This window comes from Sinocyclocheilus anshuiensis, unplaced genomic scaffold, assembly GCF_001515605.1.
Source record: "Sinocyclocheilus anshuiensis isolate Anshui unplaced genomic scaffold, SAMN03320099.WGS_v1.1 scaffold1154, whole genome shotgun sequence".
Lineage (NCBI taxonomy): Eukaryota > Metazoa > Chordata > Actinopteri > Cypriniformes > Cyprinidae > Sinocyclocheilus > Sinocyclocheilus anshuiensis.
The window spans coordinates 3589871-3601711 of NW_015542345.1; the positions used below are offsets into that span (position 1 = coordinate 3589871).

The following is an 11841-nucleotide window of genomic DNA, read 5'->3' on the forward strand; positions in this document are numbered from 1 at the left end:
CATTACAACACTTTATAATGAAAGTAAATGGGGCCAATTTTGGGGTCCAAAAATGTGCAGCCTATAATTTTATTAAAGAACTTCCATTAATTCTTCTCTTAAAATTTGAGCTTATTTGAGCTCTAAAGATGTTAAAATTATTTTTTCAGGCATTTTAGGGTTTTAAGGTAAAGTTGTAAAATTGGATATAACTTTACTCCAAATGGTCAGCAGTTTTAGTTTTTAGATTAAAATCACGTGCATGTTGTTTTAGAGCAATACTATTTAATCTGAGAGTATCATTTTCAGATAGGCTCCATTCACTTTCACTGTAGTGAAAAAATGATACTAAATTTATTTTAAGGTAAGTGGTTGCAAACAATTTATTTTAGCTACATTTATGATTTAAATAAACAAATTTAGTTGAAAGTTGGTCAACTAAATTTGTTTATTTAAATGTAGCTAAAATAAATTGTTTGCAACCACTTACCTTAAAAAAATTTGGTAAATTCAATGAATCATTTTTTTTATTATGTGCATCACTTTAATCCTTATTTTTTAAATATATTTTTTAATAAAAAGATGGACGAATGGAATTAATTATTGTGGTAATTAACATTATGCCACAAGTGCTGTCAATTGAGCTAAACCTGCACTGAACCCAGAATATTCCTTCAAGAAAATTAGATTTTTTTTAACTACAAAGAACAAAGACATTACAGACTGACCTGTAACATCTGAAGCCAGATTTCCCATTGGTTTTAAAGCATGTAATATCCTCAAAAAGGTTTACACTCACTGTAACACAAACCTCCCCGAGGACTGCTTCTCATACATGTGGGATGCATACCACACAGCTCCTGTATTTGCTGTGAACTTGTGCTCCTAAGGATAAAATGTAAAAAATAAGTGGTGAAAAAGAAAGTATGTGATGAAACATTCCTTTGCATTGATCATAATATCTCGAAGGAAAAAGCCGAAATCAAAGAGAGCCTTAAGAATGCGATTGAATAGTGTGGAATTGGAATAATCCACTTTAATGATATTCTCTTTTGTGTTTTATCGGTTCACCTTCTCTGACTCACACAGTCTCGGAGCGAGAGGTTTTTTTGAACTCTCCACAGCATGCTGTTCACTCATGTTAATCAATGATTAAAAGCACTGCGGCTCACAGTGAAATCCCCTGCTGCTTCATGGTCATGGACTCTCCCCAAAATGTAACCTCAGGGTTTAGAGCTCTTAGACAGTAATATCAGAGCTAGTTTGGGAAAGTATTGTGGGAAAATGCCACAGACACTGTGCCCATGTCTAGAGGAAATGCTTTACATTTTTAATAATAGATTATTTGGCCTTACAGTCACAGTAAATCCTTAGTTGATTCATGGTTAATCCATGGTAATAAATGTTTCTGTAGTACATTGTTTAATTAGTTAAACCTTTGTTTTTTGACACAAACTGTGGATCTTTTTTATTCAGTAGGCTTTTTGCATGCAAAATCCATTGCGTTAAGGCCCTTTAATATCTGGATCATTCCATGAATCCAGCCGTCCCTTGAGATTTCGAAAGTGTGCCAGAGGCTGGAGACACCTGCAACCACTCCATCATTGACCTTATGTGGTCTAATCTGGGTTAGAAGTCTTTTAGGGCCATCGGGACCCCAGAACTTCATGTAAAGATGCACTTTGTTTTTAGAGAACCAACTCAATGATTGATTTCTGTGCTACAAATAATGCTTAGTTTTTCCTCTTGTGCTATATTTTCTGTGATGAACTCCTTTTAAGAACATTTTTTAGAGTTGCCTAAGGACCCAGTTACATTTACAAGTTGTTTGGGAGTTTCACGGAGGTGGTTGTACATCAGAACTTGTCTGCAGATACGTTGAAACGTGCATTCTGGAGTTCAGCCCTTTGCAAAATGCTTTATCACAAAACTGCAGAACCGCAGGCCAAAAACTGTCAGATAAAGACAATCTATGCAGTAGAAAATATTGCTGCCGCTGCAAAGTTTATATAGCTGGTTATTGTCATCATTTTATGTGGCACCAGACAGCAGCGTCAATGTGACTGTGATTTTACTAGCCTGTTAAATTAAATCATTTTCCTTTTTATGAGTGTGATAGAATTAAAGTTAAACAAGTATTTAGTGGTTTGCATCGATTTGATTCTTCTTGATTCTAGTTTGAATAACAGACTTGATCAAAATTAAATCTAGAAAATAAAGTTTAGTAGCTTTACAGCTGAAAAACTGAGTTTTATCGTGCTGTCTACAGACTCATCCATAACTACTTTTTGTTAATATATATATATATATATATATTAAACTGCTCTGTTAAATTACAAAAAAATATATAAACACTATTAAAATATTTAAGGGCTGTTGATTTTACACATTAATTTGGTGTGATTAATTATGGAAATAATAACATGTTTTTTACTAATGACATGTTTTTTAATAATTTTTTTTATTTTTTATTATTAATAATTTATTAATGCATTTAATGTTTTATTAATATTTATTCATGCATTTTTAGTAATATATATGAATTTATTATCGGGGAAAAAACATGTATATTATGTTTTTGAGCAAAGGGATAAAACATTTTAAAGGGATAGTTCACCCCAAAAAAATGAAAATTATGTCATTAATTACTCAAAATATCTTGTGTTCTAAAAATGAACAAAGGTCTTATGGATTTGGAACAACATGAGGGTGAGATATTGCTGCCGCTGCAAAGTTTATATAGCTGGTTATTGTCATCATTTTATGTGGCACCAGACAGCAGCGTCAATGTGACTGTGATTTTACTAGCCTGTTAAATTAAATCATTTTCCTTTTTATGAGTGTGATAGAATTAAAGTTAAACAAGTATTTAGTGGTTTGCATCGATTTGATTCTTCTTGATTCTAGTTTGAATAACAGACTTGATCAAAATTAAATCTAGAAAATAAAGTTTAGTAGCTTTACAGCTGAAAAACTGAGTTTTATCGTGCTGTCTACAGACTCATCCATAACTACTTTTTGACTTAGCTTAGTTTTTCTTCGATTTCTCTTCACACTGAGGCTGCAAAGCAAAGAAGTGCATGGTTAGTTTGGCTCTTGAGATGATAAGTGAGAAGGAGACATGACACCATTGCGAATCGATTGAACACTGCATTTTGGGGAATTAGGGGCCTGATTGCTTTTGTGTATATCAACCTCAGTTCTTAGAGCATAAAGACCCAAAGACACTTTCTCCTTTCATGAAGTTCTGATGAGATTTCTTACAACCCTGTGAGTGCAGACTCATCATCCTCTTCAAATAGACACTATTTACTTAATTTATTTTGTTACATAAATACTCTCTGAAATACTTCATTCTGATTGATCAATTCAGCAGTCAGATGTTTCCTAATATTCTTTATCGTTCATATCAGTGCTGTGCATCAGTCCGTTCATCTGGGTAACTAAAACCACTGCTACTTTTATGTCTTGTATCACAGCATGGACTCGCGTCCTTTTGTATTTCATAAAAACGCTATTTTGCATCTAAGTTATCATAGTGAAAAATACCTCTAAGGACCTATGTAACTTTTTGTCTGTTTTGGTAATTCTAGTACTTCAATGTACTTATTTCAGTTCATTTTAGTATAATTTATCATTTTAATTTATGTTTTTTAGTTTTTCATCTTGTATTTATTTTTTTTTTTTATATTTCAATAACCAAAGACAATTTTTAATAGTTTTAGTTTTGGTCAACAATAACAACAATGATAAGTGGACATTTAGATAATGCACTGGATTTATAAAGTAATTTCACTCAAATCAGTGTTTGGCTTATCTTACACAGGTTTTATTGAAGTTTATTGAGTTGTATTGTTTGTTTTGGTTGTAATGTGCCTGTATTTCCTTTTGCAAATGGCCATTCCTTGTCAAAATGTGCAGTTTCCCAGATCGCAGTAGTAAACATTGAGTTGTTTTTTATTCTGACATTTGTCTCTGACGCAACATTTGACTTCTTTCTGAACCTCTTTTATATCCTCAAGAAGTGTTGTGGTCTGCTGATTTGTTTGTATCTTGGGAACACTAAGAATAAATAAAACTGAACTGAATTGTTTGTATATTTCAGCATCTCAGAGATCAGTGTTGATTCAATCAATGGCTAGTATGTTGTTTGTTGTTGAGAGAACCTTTTTTAGCCCATGATTTTTGAATTTTCAGAGATTGACACTGGTGTGTGTTTGCTGCAAAATGTGTGGTTTAACATGAAGGATTTGTATGATTTTTATGATTCATACATGTGTAATTTTATGATTCATACTCTTTGCACTCTCAGCCCAAGTTTGGCACAGAGCAGCAGAACTGCTGTTAGAGCGCAGAAGCTACATAGTTCTCATACAAGTACTGGTAGTAAGCCAAAGCTCTGTGTTTGTGCTGAGGCTCAAAGCAGGACAACAGCTGGACCCACTGCCCCAAATAAGTCTCCGCTGAGTTAAACAAATGAATAAGTGGCCTTGCTCTCCATCGCGACAGCATGAAAGATGACACTTACCAGGAAAAGGAGCTTCCTGTGCCATGTTGAAACCCGGTTGCTTAGCTCTCCCTGGTAGTGGGCACTGACCAGTGGGTTGCCCCCGTCTCTGTCTTATCAGCAGTGCTGCAGACGCTCACCTTGTCAACGGCTTGCTGAAGAAATGCCTGGAGCACCTGGTGCTATCTCTACTCACGGCTGGCCCCCTCTGTCTCGCACGTTAAGAGTGGGATCGCTTCCAAACATCCGCTATCGAATTGCGACACTAGTGGGTTAAGTGATTAAATTGTCAGTTTTATCTGGAAGTGCTTTCATCGAGTGTTCTCATGTCACATTAAAGTGGAGGTGAGTGGTTACTGCACTCACACAGAGTCAGCTGACACATGCACCCTGCAATTAAATACAACTTACAAAATAATTACATATTTGATTAATAAACTGCTCTGTTAAATTACATTAAAAATATATACACACTATTAAAATATTTAAGGGCTGTTGCTTTTACACATTAATTTGGTGTGATTCATTATGAAAATAATAACACGTTTTTTTATTAATGACATGTTTTTTAATTAATTTGATTAATTTTTTATTATTAATAATTTATTAATGCATTTAACACATCCCAAGGGTTATTGAGCGTATAATATAAAACATTTTAAAGGGATAGTTCACCCCAAAAAAATGAAAATTATGTCATTAATTACTCAAAATATCTTGTGTTCTAAAAATGAACAAAGGTCTTATGGATTTGGAACAACATGAGGGTGAGTAATTATTGACAAAATGTTCTTTTTGGGGTGAACTAACCCTTTAAATTTCTAGAATGAACTGCTACTTTGTTTAGAAGTGTTTTTTTTTTTGTTGTGTCTTATGCACCCAGGACTGCAACTGCCACTCAAAAGCAGAAAGAAAAAAAAAACATACAAAACCATGACATGCCTGGTGGGATGAATTCTACATTACTGTGTTGCACTCCAAGCAAAATACCTCATTAACTCTATTGATTGCTCTTGATAAGTGCTGTAGATTTATTTTATCCCAGCCAGGCCTTCATTGTCCAGGCTGCAGCGTGGGTGCATTATAGTTTACAGTTAATTGAATTCTATGACTTGATAAGCTCCCTCGTTTCCCTTGAAAAAGATTGATGTCGCAGCTGTTGCCTGGTAATGCAGAGTACATTGAATGAAGGCCTCTGTTTAATTTATTCACTTACTGAGCGTATATCAGCAGAGGCAGAGCGCACCTGACTGGCAGCTCGGCTAATTCGGCTTACTTTTGCAACTCGATGATGTTCTGTGAATTTCCGCCACATTAGAGGGACAAGACTTGAAATGTTGACAACAGAAAGTCGCCACATGAGCTTCTGAAAGTCCTTCAATCAGCTTTGCTCTGGTTTATAGGCACTCTGTGCAGGGTTGAGATATGGGCTGGGTTTTTTTTTGTTTGTCATTCAAAGCAAAGTAGGCAACACTCTTCCGCTCGTTAAAAAAGGCTCTGGAATATTTTTGTCCTCTCAGCTTCCCGTCTCTCAATGCATTAACAGTTGTGCTTGTGTATTTGTTGATATATTGCAAATTACTGCTGTTTTGCTTTAAGTGGGCCTGTGTCCCGCTCTTGTTGCTGTGGTTTTGCTCTCATTCCTAATGTGTCTGTTCTCTAACTCCTTTGACTCTATGAAAGAGCCTTGGAAATGGCATAGAAATTGTCTCTCACCCCCTCCAGATCTGAATGCTGCTTTTTTTATTATGTGATCTGCTTCTCTGTGATTAAAAAGGGATGAAAGATAGCATTGTTTAAGAGTGAGAAATAAAAAAAATCTTAACAGCCACTCTTTGTTTGTCATAATTATGCTGTTTCCTCTTAGCCTGCTGGCCACATGGAAAATAATATGTAGCATCAAAACAGAAGACTTGCTGAGAGCTACTTGTTACTAAGTGATTTCTTTATCGCCGTCTCTCTGGATTTCTCCCGCAGTGTTGCTGAGGGAGGAGGTGGCTCAGTTGCAGGAGGAGGTGTACCTCCTCAGGCAGATGAAGGACATGTTGAGTAAAGACCTGGAGGACTCGCACGGCGGCTGCTCGGCTGACACACTCTCTGCCGCCGAGCTCAAGGTGCAGCTGGGGGAGAAGGAGCAGGAGCTGGAACGTGCCAAGGAGGCCTTACAAGGTCTGAACCCCAATCACAAAGCTAATATTGCAGGATTACCAGAGAAATCCCCCGTGTGCTGCTGAAGCGCTTCACTCTCCCTAGACACATCAATACTGCCCGAGTTTACTCAAAATCATTGTTTCAGTAATAGAGATGGGTCATGGTGGGCATCCAACTATGGAACTAGTCGATAAGTGAGGTTGACTAGTTTACAAAGAAAGAATTTACAAAAGCTTTTATTTACAAAAAATTCTCCTAGTTACAATTACATAGACTCAAGTAGCAAGTATCAAGTTGCAATTCAATACAAATCAATAAAGTGTAAAAATTTATTTGTCTTCAAAAATGGTACATAGAGCATCATTACAGCACCAAGTATTTTCACAGAAAGAAAGAAAGAAAGAAAGAAAGAAAGAAAGAAAGAAAATAGAGCTGGACGATCTGACCTAAAATCAAAATAACTGAATATATTACCTTGATTAAAATTAATGAACGATTATTCTATTTGCTTCTATTATGCTAAACTATTAAAGATGGGATATTTTTTCTAATGAAATTGTGCATTTCTTATCTTTGTGATTTTAAAATAATTGAAGGAAACAAACTATTTATGGTTATATATAATATTTCGAACAATTGAAATCAAAGCACACATTTCTTGAAATCAAAACGTCTTATGAAAAAAGTTTCAGTTTGAATGTAAAAAGGATATTTTCACATTAAAAATCTGTAAAAAGCAGTTCTATGTTGCTTCCATGCCGCTGACGGATGGAGTTACGTGACTGCACATGCTGTAGTATGTTTTTAAGGGGAAAGTCAGGGTTTCCAATTTGGGCTGCTGCCACGGTTTGTTTTTTAGTCCGTTTTTTTTATTTTTTTTATTAAAGCGATCTTAGTGCGATTTTGACAGGGGAAATCTCCGGGGGAAAACGCACTTGGGTAGTTTTGGTCTAGTTTTGAATAGCAATCGGGCTTGTTTTCTTTCGCAGACCTGGAAACCCTGGGGAAAGTATTAACAGGATTGAAAAAAATGAAGAAGAAAAAAAAACAATGTGGACAAAATTATGTCGATTAGAGGTTCTGAATTTCGGTTTCGATTACTTTTCAATCAGTCGTCCAGCCCTAACAGAAAATGTAATATGTATTTATGAAATCTTATAATAATCACACATATTACTATTAATAAACTAATAATAATAATAAAATGTATGATTATAAAATTACATAGTATGTTTTTTTCTATTTCTGTATAAAGCTGTATTACTGATGTTGTTTGTGAAGAGGATGGAAAACAGTTTAAAGATGAAAGAAATGCCATCAAAAGAGAACTTTCAAGTATGTGTGAGGCGTGTATTTCAGTTGAGAGCATAATAGATGCCTTTTCTACCTGTCACCAGATACTTTAATGTGTGTGTGTGTGTGTGTGTGTGTGTGTGTCCATTCTGTTGGGGTCTTAAACCTGAATACACACAGACTCATGGGGACTCGTGTCACGGTGGGGACCTAAATTGAGGTCCTCACGGGTAAGCAAGCTAATAAATCACACAGAATTCCGTTTTTTTTAAATCTAAAAATGCAGAAAGTTTCCTGTAAGTGGTAGGTTTAGGTGTAGGGTTGGTGTAGGGAGATAGAATATACGGTCTGTACCGTAGAAAAAGCATTACGCCTATGGAGAGTCCCCACAAGGATAGCAAACCAGACGTGTGTGTGTGTGTGTGTGTGACCAGACGTGTGTGTGTGTATCTTATCTGCTATCTGTTTATCTGGTGTGTAATGCTCTTTTAGTGTATTTGAGAGACTTGTATAAACAGAGGACATAAGCACTGGAAGAAAGAGTTGGGTTTTGATATATAACGTCATTCGTTTAGAAGTGTGTCTTATCAGTGTGTTCCTGCAGTGTGAGCTGGAGGTGCTTTCAGAATGGAGTGTGAAGGGAGGGTTTTTGAAATGTGGTTTATGACAGCAGTAAACTCAAGTGCTGCTGACGTATAAAAGTGTCATGGCAACTATTTTGTTTTAGCTGTAAAGTGATGATCAATTTATATGCGCTCAAAAGTTTGGAGCACTATGTTTATTTTTTATTCAGCAGGGATGCATTAAGATGATCAAAAGAAAATATTTATATATAATTCTCTTATTATTCAGTATATTAGAATGATTTCCGATTTCATGATGATAAAATGAATGCAGCTAGCATAACAAATAATTTACTCAATGGAAATATATCATATTAAAATCATCTCAGACTTTTGGTATCATGACAATACTAAGCACAGTTTAAGACATTGTTGAGCTCTTCTGAATCACACGAGATGACACCCTAGACGTCCTAGTAATCTAGATAACCTGCATTTTTCTCAGGAGAACAATCTGAGAAGAAAGTCTACATTTGCTCTCCATTTAATCTCCTTTTGTAAAATGTTTCACCTGAAACGTGTTGGTGCGGTCTTAAAAACAAGTGTTGTTTTGTTTAATATTTTGTTATCTAATGTATTGACATTCTTATATTAATGTTTTTAAATAAATATCTTTAACAGATAACTTCAGCCAGTTAAACGGTTAATTCTTTTGTCTCGAGGCTAGAGTTACATTAACAGAACAGCAGCTGTCAATATACAGCAAACCATGACATCATATTTTAGTCTGTACATGTCTCAGATATCACAGTGTTCACCAAAGTATCTAAAAGGAATCACATCAAAATATTATCTAATGTTTCTTCAACACTTCTAAAAGAGATCTCCTGTACATTGAACACCCTGCACTCAGTTTTGACACACTTTACACTAGGTCAACTGTGTTACTTGACACTTGTCATTTAGTCTGTAATGTAACACCTGTTGTACTTAAACAGGAGTTGGAAGCAACCTGCCAGTTTATTAAAAATATTCCACACACGACAGACTGCGTCAAGCACAGTTTTCAGCAAACTAAACCGTATTTGGCTCATTTTGGTGCTTGTGGAGTAAAGAGAAGATGGGTTAGAGGGAGAAGTGATGGGTGGCAGGGTGCATGTGTTCTCATGAATGTCAACGCTCTCGAATGATAGTGGAAAAACGGGTTTGACTGTGGAATGAGAAGCCTTCTTCAGTTTGAGGGGGGTAGAGACAGTTGCCTCAAGTAAAATAAATGATTTACTTTGTCTAAGCTGCAAGAGAACAAACCTGAGCACTCTTAAATGAAATGTTAATAAAAGATATTGAATTGTTATGAGGTGTTACGCCTCACACTCCTCTCAAATTAAAACCTGAATGCATTTGTGTTAACTGTTAATTATTTTATAACAAACAACACAAATGTCTTTTTTCCGTGCGGGATGTTTTTAGTGGAGCATGGTGCCCCCTGGAGGCTGTTTTGAGCAGTGCACTGCGCTATTTTTTTAACTACAACTTTTATTTATGCTAGTCATAATAATAAAACAAAAGACTTAAATCCAACAATAAAGAATGCCTATTTTTAAGTAAGACACAGACACACAGGGTAATGCATCATTTTATATTTCTACAGCTCTTATTTGACAGATAGGGGTCAGAGGACAAACCGCAGACGCATGTCATACAAGGGCACAAAGCCTGTATTTGTGTTGCAGCCACACTGCAAAAATGATGAAATATAAATGTTATGATCTAGGAAATACTCCGATTTTTATATACTTGTAAGATGTGCTAAAAGAGAACATTATTACTGCATTTATGAATCTGATTGTGCATGTTTGTGTATAGCTATGAAGGGCGATCGGAAGCGATTGAAGGCAGAAAAGGCTGACCTGGTGAACCAGATGCAGCAGCTGTACACAACACTGGAGAGCCGAGAAGAGCAGCTCCGAGACTTCATCAGAAACTATGACCAGCACAGAAAGGTGACATGCATTACCTGTGCATTAAATTCACCACTGACACTTTATGTGCGTCATCTTCTGACATAATCTTTCAAAAATGAAATCTGTCAATCCAACATTAAACCTACCGTGCTGTAATTATTATTTAATCTTTTTCTTTTTGTTCAGGGTTACACTCGATCATTTTAGATTTACAAAGAACAATTAATTTAGCACTGGCTGATATGATCTTTTGTCAGGAGTGTCAGTCAAATATACTATTTATCATATATCTTTGCTTGTATTATTTATTTGTGTTGCTTTCATCACTTGTTTAACTGAAGATCAGTAAGATGATTTTTATGCATTTAGTTGTATGTGCAATATATAGGTAAACATTAATTCAACAGTATGGATCGTCATACAAATGGATCGTCAGTTTCTTGAGCGTGTATGCATGTTACTCATGTATAACGGACCGTCGCTGACTGTGTGCTGTCCCTACAGGAGAGTGAGGATGCGGTAAAGGCTCTGGCTAAAGAGAAGGACATGCTGGAGAGAGAAAAATGGGACTTGCGCCGGCAGAGCAAAGAGGCCACAGAACAAGCCAGCGTCCTGCACTCCCAGATAGACATGAAGGAGAACAGAATCAAAGAGCTGGAGGCAGAGCTCACTATGGTGAGATAGCATCTCTCTTCATCTGTCTCTCTCACAGACGTACACTTCCACTTCCCACAATGCCATAAACACTTACACCTCTTATCTAGTCTCAACTCATTCTCTATTGGCGGTTTGCATCTCTTATCATTTGAGGCTCTCAAATTACGTCTCAGTGGCTCAAACTGCAGATATATCCGACTCTAAATTCATCAGTTAAGATCCATAGATGGATCATGGAACCCCAACTGCATTGTGCAATTTTACATTTTGCTGGATTGGCAGTACGATGTGTAAACAGCCGTATGGACTCATGCAGTCACACAAAAATCCCCATGAAGAGGCACATGGCTGTCAACAGTGCAGTAATAGCATCATTACTCACTTCGTCTGCGTAATCTGTTGTGACCCACCAGTACACACACACACACACACACACACACACACCATCTCAAACGTACTAATGATTTCACTCCCACTGAGATTTTGAAATCCACTGTTTTTCACCCTGAGCGATCTGATGGGTTAGATGTTTTATAAGCTTAAACATCTAGATACTGAAAAATGGTAAAAAATGTCAACTTTATTGATATACAGGGGCATCCAACGTCTGAGTTCACATTGAACATTTCTTTCTTTTTCCAGATAAACCTGGAATTAATCAAAGTTTTGGTTTTATAATAATAAATGTTGTAATATTAGGAAATATTTAACAGTACTTTAAATAATT

General features: G+C 36.0%; 1 protein-coding gene across 1 annotated transcript in view; it reads left to right on the forward strand.

Moving 5' to 3' along the window:
* The window catches only part of LOC107691386 (kazrin-like), a 55292-nt gene that overhangs the window by 33437 nt on the left and 10014 nt on the right, over positions 1–11841 (forward strand). Inside the window, exons 3-5 of the mRNA XM_016489955.1 lie at positions 6464–6655; positions 10360–10496; positions 10962–11132. Coding sequence (XP_016345441.1) covers positions 6464–6655; positions 10360–10496; positions 10962–11132 — 500 coding nt within the window. The remainder of the gene's footprint in view (positions 1–6463; positions 6656–10359; positions 10497–10961; positions 11133–11841) is intronic.